The sequence below is a fragment of the Falco naumanni genome, chromosome 9 (assembly GCF_017639655.2).
Source record: "Falco naumanni isolate bFalNau1 chromosome 9, bFalNau1.pat, whole genome shotgun sequence".
In the NCBI taxonomy this organism is placed as follows: domain Eukaryota; kingdom Metazoa; phylum Chordata; class Aves; order Falconiformes; family Falconidae; genus Falco; species Falco naumanni.
Genome location: NC_054062.1, coordinates 24,577,312 through 24,593,349, shown reverse-complemented (window position 1 = coordinate 24,593,349; position 16,038 = coordinate 24,577,312). Strand labels below are relative to the sequence as shown.

Sequence of the window (16,038 nt, the reverse complement as noted above, 5' to 3'; positions counted from 1 at the left end):
GTCCCTGAGGGAGAAGAAGCTATAATTTCCATCAGGTCCCTTTTTGTTCGCTTCCTCCCCCATTAATAAGAGATGAAGCTTATGAGATAATAGAGCCTAGATGGATGCAGAACTGAGAGAACCTGCTGGTGTGGGGTGTGGATGCGATGTAGAGAGGGAACTGCAGCTGGGAAAATGAGACTTGGGGAAGGGATGTTGTCTTAATTCGGCACAGAGCATCTCAGGCTGGCTCTGGAGCAGGGAAATCCCACCACCGCCATGCGCCAGACTCTCTTCTGGCTCTGACATACTGTGCAAGCTAGCAACTCACTGCCAGGCTGAGCTTTGGAGGGAGCAGCTCTCAGCCTGGGTGGTCTGGGACTGGGAGTCTGTCTCCTGTTCCTCCCGTCCTTGCACGGATCCTTGTCTCCTCCCCTGTGTGGAGCCAGTGGGAATGGATGCCCGGGATGCAGAATGCTCACCGTGCTGGAGGGCTGATGCTCGGGGATGCAGGATGCTTGTAGTGCTGGAGCGCTGTTGCCACAGGGATGCAGGACACTGGCAGCACTGGATTGTTGATGGCCGGGGATGCAGGACACACACAGCGCTGGCTGACTGGAACAGATAATTGATGCCTGGGGGTGCAGGATGCTCACAGCGCTCGATAGTGGAAGCAGAGGGCTGATGCCCAAGGATGCAGGATGCTCTGGGTGCCGGCTCCCCTCCGGAAGGAGCATTCTTCCCTGCTCTTGGAGAGAGGCGGCCCTGGGATGCAGCAGTGCCTCATTGGTCAGCGGCACCTGTGGAGTCTGCGGGTTGCCATACCAACCTGCCTCTGGTTCCCGGCCAGCCGGGGCGTGAAGTGCCGGGTCGAGCTGGTGGCAAGGGGCGGACCTGGAGCCAGGGGCAACCCGAGGCTCTGCCAACCAGGGAGACATCCATCTGCCTCTCCCGAAGAGCTGGCTGGCACTGCTGGGCTCCCCAGCCCTGAGCATCCCCCTGCCACTACTCCCCACCTCTTCCTGCAACTTTGCTGCACGGAGGGGGCTGGTGGGCTGGCACGGCACTAGGGGGATCGCTCGGGCACCTCGCTCCCTCTCTGAGCCTGCGGTCAGCTTTTGTGAGCCTAAGCCCTGGGAGGGGCATCGCCACTAGCCCCCCGGCCCCTCTGGATTGCAGCCAGCCTGCACAGGAGCATCCCAGCACAAAACTTCCCAGCTGGCTGCCTGCCTCCTGGGAGCGGGGCCTGGTGGCTGCCGCGCTACCAGACACTGCCTGTGCCCTCTCCACTGGGCTGGACCCGCCGCCGATGCCCGCAGGCTTGCTACAGGCGAGGAAGGCTCGGTCCTCCCCCGGGCATCGCCTGCTGCTCGCAGGAGCTGGTGGGCTGTTTGCCAGCCGGGAGGGGGTACAGCTGGGTCCCTCCTCCGCGCTGTGAGCGGGAGCCATGAGCCACTGCCAGCAGCGCTGCAAGAGGCAGCTGGGCCGGGTGATCCGCTTCTTCTACCAGTTTGTCACCGGGACCCTCTCCCAAGGTAGGTGCTGCTCTGGAGGGCACAGGGGCTCTGTTCTGTGGGAGGGGGTCTCTGTCTGGTAGGCTCTGCGGGGTTATTTGCGGAGGGGATGAAATGCTGTTTAGGTGCTGAGCAGTGCTGAGCAATTCAGCTCCAGGTGGAGGAGTTGCACTAGTCTCCATGTGGGGCAAAGCTGGAAATGCTTACGGGAGTCAACGAGAGCCCCTGAAGGTCCCCTGTGGACCTGGCGTGACAGGAATGTTTTATTATAATAATGTCCCCATTATAATGGGGAGGGGACTGGTGTAGAGTGGAATGTGCAAAAACTGCTGTGCAAATAAATTGCAGCTGCTCCGACCCTTCCCTGCCATGCCAGGCATCAGCCTCCTCTGAGGCCAGGGCTGCACCCTCCATCCCTCCGGCTGGAGAAGCCCTGGGTGTGCCCACGGGCTGGGGCAGGGACACACCCTGGTGCCCGCATCCGCCCGTGCTCGTATCCTGGGATGCCACCTGGTACTGGAGCTGCTTGCCGTGTGCTCCCGGTTTGCTGTCACAGCCGTACCAGGACCTGCATCCCTCTGCCAGCCCTTCTGTGGCCCAGCCAGCTGGCCAGGACCCTCTCTCGTGGGTTTGAGCCCAGAGCCACCTTCTGACTCAAATGGACACATCTTGGAGGGGTTGTCATGTGCCTGTGTGTTCTAGGATCCTGGGTGCCCTGCTTCTGTCCCTGTCCCTGTGCCCCCATGCTGGGGGCTGGTTGCCCTCCCCATGGGGATCCTGAGGCTGCCCCTCTGTGCTACGATGGTGCTGGGGAGAGATGCGCCGTGCCAGGAGCATGGGGAAGGCCTTGTTGGGCCAATGTGGCACTGTCATACCTTGGAGCGGGGCTGGGACTTGCACCGCCTTCACGGGGACCCAGCCTCCCCCAAAAAATTATCCCAGGCTCTGTCCCCTGCTGACCCAGAGGAGCCCCTGGGTCTCCCCAGCCTGCACCCATCCCTGGGGCCAGAGGATGGTGGGGGCAGCCTGTGGATGCTCTTGGCGCAGCACAGGGGGCTGGGACATGGAGCAGTATTTGCCCTGTGGGCCGTGCCCAGCTGCCATGCCACCTCCCTACCCGTGGGGACCTGAGCCCTGCGATGGAGGGTCCCCCCACAGCGGGGCAAGTCCCCCATGCCCAGCAGCGTGCCAGGCTCCAGAGGCTGTGTGTGCCTACAGGCAGCGCTGGGTCCATCCCCACTAGCTGGCTCCATCAGGAATGGGCCAGCTAGCCCGGCATGGAGGGGACAGAGGATGAGTCAGCTGAGTCTGGCTCCGGGTGTGAGTGTCAGAGCTGCAAGTCGTGGAGTGGGGTGGGAAGGGGACCTTGGGGTGCTCCCATCCCCATCACCTGCAAGGATGTCCTGCAGGTCTTTGTTCTGCTGTCCTTGGCTTTGCAGCTGGGCACTGTGGGGCTGGATCTGTAGCGAGTGTCCCACTGGGACTGGGTCTCTGGGCTGGCCATGTGTGCTGCTGGGCAGCCCCAGGGGTGCTGCCCATGCAACCCTGCTGGGTGTGTATGGGGCTGTAATGGGCGTAGAGGGTACGGCTGGTAGTTGGGCACCAGCTACCGCTGCTCACCCTCTCCTTGGTGTACTCCCATGCTCTGGGACAAGCTGAAGTGGGGTGAAATCCAGAGCCAGGTAGCTCTGTGCCCTGCTAAGGCTCAGAGCCTGGGATTGGGAGTGGGATGTGGGGCTTGCACAGGCTTCTCCCCTCTGCAGCAACTCCTCCTCCCCAGCCGCCGCTTCAGTCCATGTGGCACATGAGTCACCAGGATGCTGCCCCCATCCAACCCCTGTCCTCCCCCATCGGCCCCTTTTGGAGAGCAATGAGCCCCTCTGCCCTCCCTGCATAGGTGAAGGAGGTCCTGTGGAGCTCACCACAGAGGGCCCTGGGTGCCTGGCCAGGTGCGCCCCGGGGTGGGGTGCCCTCCTGGCTGGGTTCCCTGGGGAGCTAGCCAAGGACGGGTCGCCGATGGGGGGGAAAGAGAAATGACTCAATCAATTAACCAGATTAAAACTGTGACTTCATCTCCCAAAAATAGCATTTCGCCAATATTTTAATGTGCTTATTAATAATCTGCTCGCGCTCTGATTAGCAGCAAGGTAATAAGGGATCAGCTGTAACCTAAATTTAACTCTCCCTAATGGATGATGGCCCCGAGAACCAAAAAAAAGGAGAGGCTCCTATCCATCAGGCTGGCCCCTGCAATGGGTCGACAGTGCCCAAGTGGCCTGGGCAGGTGCTGCCCAGCTGAGCCCAGGGACTATCACCTCTGCTGTTGCCCAGTGGTCCTATAGCACATTTTGGGGGGATAGTGCCCTGGCATCCTGCAGCACCAAACTAGGAGCACCCTAGGGGTAGCCACAGGGGTGGCTCCCAGGCAGGGCAGTGCCTGGCCATGGTCAAGGTGCATGGTCCCCTCTGGAAAAGACAGGTCCCTTGGTGATGGGTGACTGCCCTGCTCCCTTCCCATTTGCTCCCATCCCACAGCAGGAGACAGTCCCCCATGCCCAGGTGCTGGCAGTGCTGGGAGGATGGGGACAAGTACCAGCTACCTGGCTGTGGGTGTTGCCCTGTGCATGCCTGTGGCATGGAGCTGCTTTTTGGGCAAGAAAACACGCTCCTGGGCACTTTTATTTATACCCGGCTGGTGGCTGGTGGAACGGTTCATTTTGGCCAGGTCGCAGAGCTGCACTGCTGCCAGCACCAGAGAGCCGGGGCGGGGGTGGCTGCGTGAGGGATGTTTCACGGCTGTTATTGTCACAGCCCAAGCTGGGACAGGCAGCGTGGACTCAGTGCCAACCTGGGCTGCCCATCTTGGCGCAGCCGTACCTGGGGCAGCATTACAGGGTCTGCTGCCCTCCCCAGCACTGAGCGACGGGTACATGCTGGGGACACTTTGCCACCCTGTCCTGTGTCCCCTGTGAATGCTCAGAGCAGCCGGTCTTGCAGGAGGGAGAAGAGAGGAGAGCCCTGAATGCCTGGGTTGTGTGCCCTGAAATGGGCACAACTGGGACGATGCTGGGCTCCTCACCCTACACCTGGGTGGCCACCTCCCCTGGCAGTAGATGCAGAGGTGGGGATGAGACGTCTTGTATGAAAAAGGTGTCAGGCTGAAACGCTTTGGTCCAGCATCTTCCCCAGCTGCGTGTCCCACAAGGTGGCCAATGGGGCTGCGATGTGGTCCAGGGACTGGAGGTGTCTCAGGCACGGGTGCAGCTAATCCCGTGGGGTTTGGGGCATGTGAGGAAGTGTGCCCAAACCCACAGTGGCACTGCCCAAGTGCACCTGGCATTGCAGAGCAGGAACCGGGCTGGTCGGCTCTGACTCCAAGCTGAGAAAAGTGGATGCTGATCCCAGGCATCCCTGGGAGGTGCTGTGCTGGGGCACAGGGAATGAGATGCCAGCACCTCTCTGCCAGACCCAGCTCTCTGGGCCAGCAGGGCTGCAGAGACACCTTCCTTCAAGGCCCGGTGTCTGGAGCAAGGACAGGCACAGGCATCTCGGTGGAGATCCTGGCATCCACCAATCCTGGGCTGCAGCACCGTTCCCTGGAGGGCCCCATTTCCAGGACTCCCAGCTCCTCCCGTGGGGTGGCAGCGAGGGGCTGAGCTGTGAAGGTCCCGGGGTCATCAGTGAACTCAGAGCAGCCATCCGGCTGTGGCAGTGCCTTGCTGGCCCCATGGCATGGAGACGCAGCCACATGTGTAGTGAGCCCCATCTGTTCTCTGCCCCCTGCTTCCTTCCCCTGGCTGATGGTGCCACTCTCCCCCCGGGCCGGGAGGGTTATTTTTAACTGTTTGCCATGTGCTGCCTGAGCACAATTAAGGTAATTGGTTTGGGAGCCTGGCTCTCACACAATGCTCCCAATTACTTGCCTGCCTGCCCGTGCGGCCCCCCGCCTCCCTGCCCGTGGTGGCCGGCTCCTCCGGCGGGCCGGGACAGGGCTGCCCCAGATAGCGTGGCAGGACTGGGCAGGGGGCGCGAGCAGGCACAGGGGATGGAGCCATGGAGAGGACATCCCTGCACAACGACAGCTTGCTCTATGCCTCCCTGATTGCCATCCTCCTTCTCATCTCCTATTGGTTCACCACCCGCTGCTTCAAAATCATCAGCGGCATTGAAGGTACGGGGTTGGGGACATGGGGGGACAGGGTGATGCTGGCCTGTCCTGTCCCCTTCCACAAGCCAGGTGGCGAGGAAAGCCGGGCGCTTGGTGTCGGAGAGCGGGATGGGAGACCCCCTTTCTGGGACTCCTCGATCTTCTCCTCAGTCACTTTATTTGTTTCTCCTGGCCCTAGTCCTGCTCCACCATGTGGGAGAGCAGCCAGTGGCAGCCATGGCCAAGCCACGGCACTGCCCAGGGCTGCTCCGGGGTTATCCATCTCTGCCATGCTGCTGGTGTCTGGGTACCGCTGCCCCTTGCTGCGGGATGTGGATGCAGATGGGCTCCGCGGTGCCTCCCCCACTGTGGGGGTGCCTGGTGCTGGTGCTGGGGACTCAACCTGCATTTTGGGGCTCTTGGTCCCTTTGGGCATGACCTACATCTTTGCTCCTCAGCTGGTGTGTTGGGGAGCTCTGGGATGTGGTGGGGGTCCTGGGGTCCCAGTGAAGAGTCTCTCTGAGCCATGCTGCAGTGGGATGTGTGTGCTGCGGGCTTTGCAGGGTGAGACCCCCAAGGAGAGGAGCAGGCAGGAGAGGTGGCACCAGCACCATGTGTCTGGGGATGCGCAGAGTGTCTCCTGCCCAGGGCGTACGTTTCTCCATCCATCTGTGTGACCTCTCCCCGAATGGCTCAGCCAGGGCCTCATGGCTCTTCCCGTGGCATGGCCAAAGGCTGGCTGGCTGCAGGGGCGAGGAGCCACCCCTGGGAGTGATGTCCCTTGGTGTGGGATGGGGGGCAAAGCCCTGTCCCACTTCTCATGGGGTGTTTATGTTTTGGGTGGCCTTTCGAGCATCCTTTGCAGGCAGCTGCATGAGTGAGCCCCATGTGGGGTTCTGTGTGTCTCCTCCATCCTGAGGGCAGGTCCAGCTGGAGAAGCATCCCTTGGGACCTGGGCGAGCTGAGGAGGTGGTCCCCTGACACCCCCAGCCTGTCTGGAGCTACCCTCAGTGGGAGGGAATGTGCTCTGGCCAAGAAACCCTGGTGACTTTGGGAGTGCTGGGAGCTGGACTCTGGCATGGTGTGTGGCGCTGGGACATGGGACTGGCACCGGGTGCCTGTGCTGATCCTGGTGGGATCGTGTGTTGTGCTGGCAGTGAACAGTGGAGGGCTTTTATTAATGGCTCCAGCGTGGAAATGAATAATCCTGACATACCGGCCGGTGGGTGATGTATTGCTGCTCCGCCGGGGAGGCCGGCTGGGACAGGACGGGCATGACGGCAGGTGGGGAAGCTGTCACTTGGTGGCTGACCTGCTGCTGCACCCTTTGGCCCCAGCATCCCACAACGCTGGTGGAGACATGCTAGGTGCTGATGACGGTCTGCTCACATGGGCTGAGCAGGTTCGCTTTGCAGAGGGGCTGCCCCAAACCCTCTTTGCTGGGACAAGTCCTGGCTCAGGCTGGAAGGGCTCCTCTACCGCTGTGTCTGGCCAAGATTAGATTGCATAAATAGCCCCATGGTGTGTGGAACAGGCATCGGCCCTGGGAACAGCTGGAAGCTTGAGGAGAGGATGGATTGCGGCTGGGGCTCAGCAAGAAAAATGGCTTTAAAAATGCAGTTGATGTCAGTGGGAAACTTCCTTCTGGAGTGCAACAGGTCTGTGTCACCCTGTCGCTCGGGGGCAAAACTGGGAGCCAGCCAGGTGAAATCCAGGCTCAGTGCCTGGAAACTCACCTCTTTCCAAGAAAAGGAAATGTCAGGTCTGAAAACTTCCAGCCTGAGGGATGTTTCCCCAGGGAGGACTTACAGCTCTCTCCCCAAGCCGCCTCTGATGCATCGCTGGCACCTTCTGCTGGCATCACAGCCTTGTGAGCACGCCCCAGGCAGGCAGAAGATGCTGAGCCTGGTGGCAAGGAGCCACTAGATAGCCAAGCCATGACATGACCTGGGACTGAGCCACCAGCCCTCTCCATCCCCTGCCAGGGGACAAACCTGCAGCCTCCTAGGCTGGGAATGGGGGCCTGGGGGCTGGTGTGGGGCAGCCCTTCTGGGAGCTCTTGCCAGCATCAGCCAGCACCTCTCCCACCCTTTTCCCCCGTAGGTGTCCCAGGGTGATGTTTCTTCCCCTTGGTGACATATTTATCCCTGCCCCAGCACAAAGACAACAGGGAGGAAAAGGAACTTTCTGCCCCGGTCCTGTCTGCAGGGCCCTTTGTGGGGGCAGGAGGGTCCTGGAACCACCCCAGCTGCACCTGGGGCAGCCAGCCTTGCTTCTGGAGGGGACAGGGCAGGGTGGGGGACAGCAATAGTATGGGGGCAGCCCTGCTCCCTTCCTGCCGCACTGGTGCCGAGTTTGGACTGGTCTTGCATCATGCCCCATGTGGGACTTGCCCACCTGGGGATGGGCAGTGCCAGAGGCATCCCCAGGGAAAGCTGTGCACCCCAAAGGGTGCTGAGCCCTGGTGATGGGGCAGGGACCGGTGGGGCACCTGGCTCCCAGGTTGTCCCTGTGGCCTGTGATCGAGCAGCCAGGCAAGGGCTGGGATGCTGTTTTAAAAAAAACCATAGGAGCTAAATATAGCCCCGTTAGCTGTGCGTGGATGTGTGCCCCAGGCATGTGGACGCCTGTGTTTGCCCTCTGCCTCCAGCTGCTGCGTGACCTTGACTGGGTCCCTTGGTCCTGCTGGGTTCCCAGCCCCTGTGTACCCTCCTCTCCTGCCTACTGCTGCACTGCCTGCAGGTCTGGCAGTGTCTCAGGCATCCTGCATCACAGCCTCCGCTCCCGGCCCGGCCCCCCAGCCCTGCTTCCCGCCCCCCCTTGGCTCTCAGCGGGATGGCCTGACCCATCTGCCTGCTTGGAAATGGGGCAGCTGGACCTGTTGCCCCAGACCCTCCCCAGGAGAGGTTTGTGGGGACCTTGGGGTGCTCAGCCGTGGTGGTCCCCATGGGGCAGTCATGCCTGTGGGGCGCAGAGGACAAGTCTGAGTCATTCCGTCCTGGATGTTTAGCCAGTGCCCAGCGTCCTGTCCCTCCCCATGTACCCCCCTGGGAACGGAGTGCCTTTTAATATCTGTGGCCCGTTTCCTTAGCAACTGCATTAAGCAAATCGATGGAGGTGGTGTCATTGGAATGGGAGGGCATGCCTTCTTTCCCCCCCCCAGCTCCCCCATCCCCGCCACCCCCCCACGCCTCCCTCCACTTGGCCTCTCTCCGCTCTTACTCGCAGGCACGGCCGTGCTCTGCCTGGGCTCTCAGCTGGGGCTCCTCTAGCTGCCTGCCACAGCCCTGTGCTGAGCCCTTGCTTGTCCACAGCTGATGACGGGCCCCCCCAAGTAGAGGGGTGACAGCCAGTCCCCCCTTGGGGACAGAAGCAGGGGTCCCTGGGGATGCGTGGTCCAGCGGCCATGGCGCTGGGGTGAGGGGGCTGCAAGACTGTGGTGGGGAGGGGGTGGGAGGGTGTAGGGCCATGAGACACCCCCACCATGAACCTGGAAGGCCTTGAGATGATCGCGGTGCTGGTGGTCTTGGTCCTCTTCGTCAAGGTGCTGGAGCAGTTTGGCCTCTTCGAGCCCGTGTCCTTGGAAGGTAACGGGCGTGGGCGGTGCTGGCTCCTCTGGGGACACGGCGGGGCAGGCGGTGGGTGTCTAGAGCTGCCCCAAGGATGCTCTGAGGCTGCTGCATTCACGGGAGAGTCCTGGGACATGGTGTCTGTCTGCTGCTTGTAGGGGAGTAGGATGCAAGGAGCAGGGTGTCCTGCCTGCTGCGTGCAAGGTCCCAGTGGCTGGGGACATGGGGAGGGGACAGGACTGGCAGGGTGTCTGCTGCACAGTGGTGACTTTGATGTGTGCTGGCGTGCTGTGGGCTGTGACTGTGTGTGAGCATGCAAGTGGGCACCAGGGTGTTTTCCAGCACCTCTACAGGAGCAAGGTGTCCCCAGGGACCGTGGTCACCTCACCCTGAACATGCACCAGCCTGCAGAGGAGCCAGGCCTGGGCAGGTTGGGTGCCTGCTGTGCTTCCTGCTCCTGGCTCTCCCCAGGGCCCCCTGTGGCCCTTGGGCAGGGTGGGGGGACACTGGGGGTGCTGCCCGGATGGTGATGGGCCATGTAAGGTGCTGATGGCGCGTGTGGGGCATCTGTGCAGAGCCCAGATCCGCTCAAGAGACTCTGTGTGGTGGGATGGAGGTCAGGACGACTTGTCCAGGTGCTCCCTAGACTCCCAGGGGTGATGGTTGTGAGAAAGGTCCCCCAGCCCTGCCCAGACGCTTCCCATGCCTGCAGATGCCCATCTGAAGGATGCTACAGCCTGCCCAGCCCCGGGTGTTGGGGCACACACAGGGTGAGGAGGTGACAGGCAGTTTGCCTGGTTCACTGATGCTCCAGGATGCTCTGCTCCGATTCTGCAGCGCTGGCTCCTGCACAAGCTGGGTGCAGCAGTGAATGCCAGCTCCCCTCCACAAATGATGCCAGGGCACCCCTGGGCAGCAGCTGTGGTCAGCTGTGCCTGGGGGTGGGGAGGAGGGGGAAGACTGGGAGGGGGGATCTCTCCCTCTGGTCCTGCGAACCTGCTAGTGGGACAGGAAAGCATGGTGGGTGGAAGCTTCCATTGCTGCTTAACTGTTTGCTTTGTCCTTGTGCTCCAGTGGCAGTGCTGCTGCCTGGATCATGCCAGGAGGGAAACTGAGGCAGGGCTGAACTAACTGCCACGCATCCTGCCTGTGAGCCCTGGAGGGGGGGCACACTGACTGTGCCCAGGTTAAACCCTCCCTCCCCAGTTCTGCCGACGATCTGGGAGGTGCCTCCCCCAGACCCTGCTTTCCCCCCTTGCGTGTGCTTTTGCTTCCCCGTGCAGCTGCCCAAAGCTTTGGACCGAAGTCGGTGGCATTGATTGCAGCTGCTCTGCAGCATGCTGGCTCCCAGCGACGGTGGAGAGGGGGGAGGCAGAGAGCCCTCTGGCCCCTGCAGCAATCCTGCTGAGGGGTGCAGGACAAGGCAGGGCCCCCCTTGGCCTGTGTGGCTGCTCCTTGCCTGGGCCATGCTCCTCCGTCCCCTGGGGCATACTCCTTGCCCCCTTGCAAGTGATTTTGCTCTGGCCTGGGCCAGGGCAGGAGGTTGGAGATGGGGTGTCCTGTGTCCAGCCTTGTCCCTGTCAGCCTGCTCCCCTTCAGAGGTGACTGGGATGGATGGTGGCATGTCTCCAGTGAAGGGGGCCTTGCTGCCAGTTGTCTCTCAACCCCAGGAGCACATGGTGTCACTGTGCAGGGCGGGGAGGCACAGCCTGCCCTGTCCCACTCCACCTGCATCCCTATGGCGGGGAGATGTGGGTCCCTCTGGCCTGGATGGAGATTCACCACAGCTGTGGCAGTGGGACTGAGACCCAGGTGACCCAGATGGGCAGCAACTGCTCTCATCACAAAAGGTGCCTGGAAGAGAGGGAAATGTGTTGCTGAAGGGGCAGAATTTGGCTGAGGTTAAGCTGAGCCCTGTGCACCATATGGGGAGTCCTGCAGGTGAGCAGCTCTGTGTTGGGATGGGGGTGAGATGCTGTTGCATGGGTCGCCCCCCTTGCTTGGGAGGCAGCAGGTAGGAGACTTTGCTCTCTGGGGAAAGTCTCAGGCTGTGTCTGGAGCTGTGAAATGCTGGGTCCCCGGCGGGGGTTGTTTACCAGCTGTGCCTGGGCGAGCAGTGACAGCCCAGGGACCACAAAGAGCCTGAAACCGTACACTAATGGCTCAGATCTGCTAATGGACACGGGGCCCCACCACCCACTCTGGAGCCATCGATACAGCCTGCTGTGCTTCCCCTGCTCTGGCTGCCACCCTGCATTCTCCCTGCCGGCCCCCTGCCTGTGGCTGTCTGTCTGCCCAGGCCGTGCTGGTGGTGTCCCTGGGTGCTGGGAAGTGTTGTGCTGCCACAGTGATGGGCTGGGAATGGAGCATCTCCAGAGGAAACCAGAAAAATGTCCCAGCCCTGGGGAAGGATTCAATGGGAGCATCTTTCAGTGAGACCCCATCTGCCCCATGGAGGGGAGTGGGACGACACAGGGGAACTCCAGGCTTGGTGGATTTCCAAACTCAGCTGGATGAGGCCCCAGGCAGCCTGTCCTCCATCTGGAGCTGGGCCTCCTCTGAGCAAGGGCTTGGACAGGAGCACTGGTTGTCTGTACCCCCTCGCCCTGTCCCCTTGGCACTGTCCCTCCTTGGACCCCGCTACAGCCTTTGTGTTACAGCCAGAGCGGCTGTCTGGCAGCATCTCCCATGGGTGTGCTCTGCTCCAGGGGCCATTGATTCTGGAGCTGGTGTTGTTTACCAGCTGGTTAATCACTGACAGGCCATGTCACCCCTCCACCGCTGCCTGTCTCCAGCCCCAAACATCTCCCAGCAGAGCCACCCGAGCACTGCCGAGCTGTCCGTGGGTCTCCCAGTCCCCCACCAAGAGCCCACTTCAGCCAAGCGCTTAGGAGGGGGCAGGCGAAGAGAAACACTATTGATTTTGGCTCCTGAAGTGCAGCATCAATAATTCAGCAGAGAGCAATTGGTCCTGGCTGGGAGGAGGGGTGGGCAGAGGTAAAAGGCGGGAGAGCCACCCGCTAGCCCAGCCTCAGATGAATATTAGATGAAGCTGCAGATTGCTATCGGCAGGATAACTGCAGCCTGCCCGGGGCTGGCAGGACTGTCCCTACCTTGGCCGGGTCAGGGTCTGTGTGTGGGGCGGGCAGGACTGGGGGTGTCTTGGAGAGCCCCTGACATGAGTTGCGCTGGCCCCTACCTTCCCCAGGGCGCTGCTGCTGTTGCCCCAGAGCTGAGGATGTGGAGGAGGAAGCAGGGCTGGGGAGGGTGCCAAACCCCTGCAGAGTCTGGGGAGAAACAGGAGGGAGCAGCAGCTTCCTGGGTGCCACCAGCACACCAAAGAATGCCAGGCAGGAGGGTGGTGGCAGCAAGCAGCATGGCCTCCTGCTGGTACCTAGCTCAAGGCAAGGGTCCCTCCAGAGAGGGGAGAAAATGAGTGTCTCCGTGGTGCTGGTGAGAGTGAAGCCCTGTGCCAAGCCCAGCTTCACTCTTGCTTTCCAGGAACCCCTTTGGCAGGAGCAAGGAGACTTGGCTGCAGGAAGGACCAGCCCTTTGGGGCACAGTGCCAGGGGTCACTGGGCTCAGGGCATCATCCAGCCTGGCAGTTCTGACAGACCTGAGAGGTCAAGGCAAGCTGGCTACAGGTGGTGTGGATCTTGGAGCACTGAAATCCAGCCTGGGACAGCTGTAGGTGCTCCAGGTTGAAGTTTTGATCCCTGGGCTGGGATGCACCAGAGATTTCACCAAGTGCAGTGGGTTTAACCCTTGCTTTTCCTTTTCCAAGGACCGGTAGGGTTTTCAACTGGCTTTAGGGCTGGGCAGGGTCTGGTGGCTGAATCAGGAGAAAACTGATGGCTCATGGTAAGGACTTGCAAAGCAGGGAGGGGAAGGGTCAGAGAGTTTGGATCCTGGCATAGCCTTACACTCTCAGGCATGTGGTAGCTGGGCTGCATCCTGCCAGCATTGGGGTCTTGAAGAAGAAAGTCTCCTGGGGATCTTATGCTCCCCTCTGTGGAGCATCTTCCACATGCTTCGCACCCAGGGGCATCAGCTCTGGTCATCGCCATGGACATAGGATGGGCTGCACTGTCTTGCTCTGCCTGGAGGGAGTGAAGCTAGGGGAGAAGGGGACTTGTTCCTGGGTCCCCTTGGCCATGACCCCTATAGCTGGGGCCAGGGCAGGGCAGCTCTCCCAGCACCAACTTTCCAAGGACCACGGTACCTGCAGCATACACCCTGCTGGCTCTGCTGCTCTGTGGTGTCACGTTCAGCCCAGCCAGATGTAATTAGCTTGTTGAATCTCTTCTCCCTCCGGCCTCATGTTAATCACTTTTCACATTGCTTCCCTCCCAATTCCCTCTGGCCTGGCTTGCTCTTTCTGTTGCTGATGTGCCTGGAGAGGGGAGTAAGGGGAGCCAGCTGGACATAGAGCAAGGACCTCACTCTGCTGCATCCCGCTCCAGAAATGGGCTCTGAGCTAGAGAATGGAGGGGCAGGGAGATCACTCAGCCACAGGGAGGTGAGAAAATCACAGGCTGGAGTAAAAGCAATAAAGCTAAAGAGCAAGGGAACCTGCTGGGACAGCCCTTCTTTGCAGCCCTGCAGTGCTGGTGGAGGACGAAACCTGAGTCCAGTGGGGGAGGTTGGCTTGGAGCTGGTCTGGGGCTTTCTAGCACAGGGTTGTGTTGGGCTGCAGGGTGCTGTAAGAGCTCAACGGGGTCTCCTTCACCTCTTCCCTGCGAGGGGCAGGATTAGACCCCAGCTGGGCACAGGTGGGAACAGAGCTGCTTTGGCCAGGTCTCTGTGGGGTCATCCCCAGAGGATAGGTAGCAGGAGGTCCTATGTGCAATCCATGCTTGGTTGCAGCATCCCCTCCTAGGGATGCAGGGAAATGTCTCGTTCCCCACGGGCACCTGCCCTGGGGCTTGCTGTGCCACTGGAACAGGGGGTGGTCAGACCAGAAGCAGCTTTTAGGTGAGAGATGCATAGAAAACCGGCTCGGAGAGACTCTAATAACCACTGTTGCCAGGCTGGGGTCTCTGCCCTGCTGCCCACAAGGCAGGGCTTTGGGTGGGCTGTGGTGAGCCCCCACCCAGGCTGGGCACCCTGCCGTGCTGCCCTCCCTCCAGGCAGCACCCTGTGGGGCACATGTCCCTCCAGCAGCCAGCGAGGTGCCCAGGGCTGGCAGCCCCCAGCTGCAGTTCCTCCACATGCCACGGATCTTGCACATGGCTGTGACTTACCTGCCGGTGCAGAGATGCAGATGTTCCCCCAGGAGGTGAAGAATGAAGGTGAGGGTTGCAGGTGTCCGTGGAGGTGATCGGTGGACAAGGCTCAGCTCCACGGCAGGGAGCTCCTCGTGCCACGCTGTGGGTGCACAAAGGTGGAGGCCCTGCTGGAGGGCAGGTTTGGTATGGGGCAGGGGAGCTGTTCTGAGCAGGGCTGGTCCCTGGGCTGGGTGACAGCGGTGTCCTGGGGGACAGTGAGCAATGAGCTCGAGGGTCCCTGTGCACGGCTCGGCTCCAGGGTTGCTGCCACCACGTGCTGCTGTTAGGGTGGGAGTCAGGGGCAGCGGAGTCTCCTCCATGCGCTCATTGGTGCCAGCTCTGCACCCCTCTGTGGTTTAGAGTGCTGTGGGGTGTCCGTGCCAGGCTCTGGGGTGCCCCTGGGGTGCCAGCTGACCCCTGAGCCTCTTGGGAAGTTGCGTGGGCTCCCTCCTCCCCTGCAGCCTGGGTGCCCTGAGGGACCCCAGAGTGGGTGTCTGGGCGGGAAGAGGGAGGGCCAAGGCAGGTCTCTCCTCCCCTGCCCTCCCCTCCTCCCTTGCTGGGTCTGTTGCTGCCAGACCAGCTGCCTGCTGGGGCTCTGTGCCTGGGGGATGTCTGTTGCTGGGGCGCCCTGGGACCCGCAGGGGCTGCAGACGGTGGGCATCATCCTGCTGCTGTGCTCCAGCCTCAAGCTACTCCATGCCCTGGGCATCATCGACCTGACCAGGGGAGGTGGGACCGGGACAAGGATGGGGATGGGGTTGTAATGGGATAGGGATGTTGTGGTGGAGGTTCTCCTCACCTCCTGTCCCAGGGACTGCAGGGTGGTTGGGGGGCATTTGAAAGGATTAGTGTGTTTTGGGGCATTTGAGGGGTGCATTAGGGTCTGGGAGGGTGTTTAGGGTGTCTGGCAACATGAGGGTGTCTGGGGGTGTTTGGGAGTGTTGACATGCATGGGGGGCACTGGGGTGCAAGGGTATCGGGGGGGCACTGGGGTGCAAGGGTATCAGGGATGTCGGAGTGGGAATATCTAGGGACATTGGTATGTGGGGTGTTGGGGCGCAGGATGCTAGAAAGCTGGGGTGTCTGGGAGAATTGAGGGGGGATATCTGGATCTGGAGGCATCGGGGTGCAGTGATGTGTGGGGTGCTGGGGGACTGGGGCTGCCTGGGGTGTTGGAGTCTGGGGGCACTGGGATGCAGAGGGCTGGGCTTTGTCAGATAATGGGAACAGGGGCTGCAGTTGACTGAGGCTGGGTAGATGAGTGAGAGCTGGGGGCAAGGAGTGATGGATGTGGGGTGCGCCACCACGCAGAGGAAAGCTTTTTTCGCTGCCACAGGAATTGAAAGCTGGGGGGGAACGTGGCTAAAAGAGTCTGGACTCCATGTCCCCTCTGCCCTCCCTGTGGGGCTGTGCAAGGGTTGGGGAGGGGCTGCTGTGGGTGCTGAGCTCCCCGGATTGGCAGGTGGGTACTGAGGACAGGACTGGATGTGGCCAGACAAGAGGACCCAAAACATGTCAGAGTGAGGGATGCATGGACCTGTAGGTTGTGCTTGGTGAGGGTG

At 61.3% G+C, this 16,038-nt stretch overlaps 1 protein-coding gene across 6 annotated transcripts in view; it reads left to right on the top strand.

The window, feature by feature from the left end:
• Positions 1-16,038, top strand: part of KCNIP2 (potassium voltage-gated channel interacting protein 2) — a 46,782-nt gene that overhangs the window by 19,732 nt on the left and 11,012 nt on the right. The window contains exon 1 of one of the 6 annotated variants that reach the window (XM_040606901.1): positions 9,097-9,227. The exons of 4 other annotated variants lie outside the window; for them this stretch is intronic. In XM_040606901.1, the coding sequence (XP_040462835.1) occupies positions 9,125-9,227 (103 nt within the window). In that variant the 5' untranslated portion in view covers positions 9,097-9,124. Of the gene's footprint in view, positions 1-9,096; positions 9,228-11,469; positions 15,206-16,038 lie in introns of those variants that run through there. One more of the 6 variants, XM_040606902.1, reaches the window with a different exon arrangement.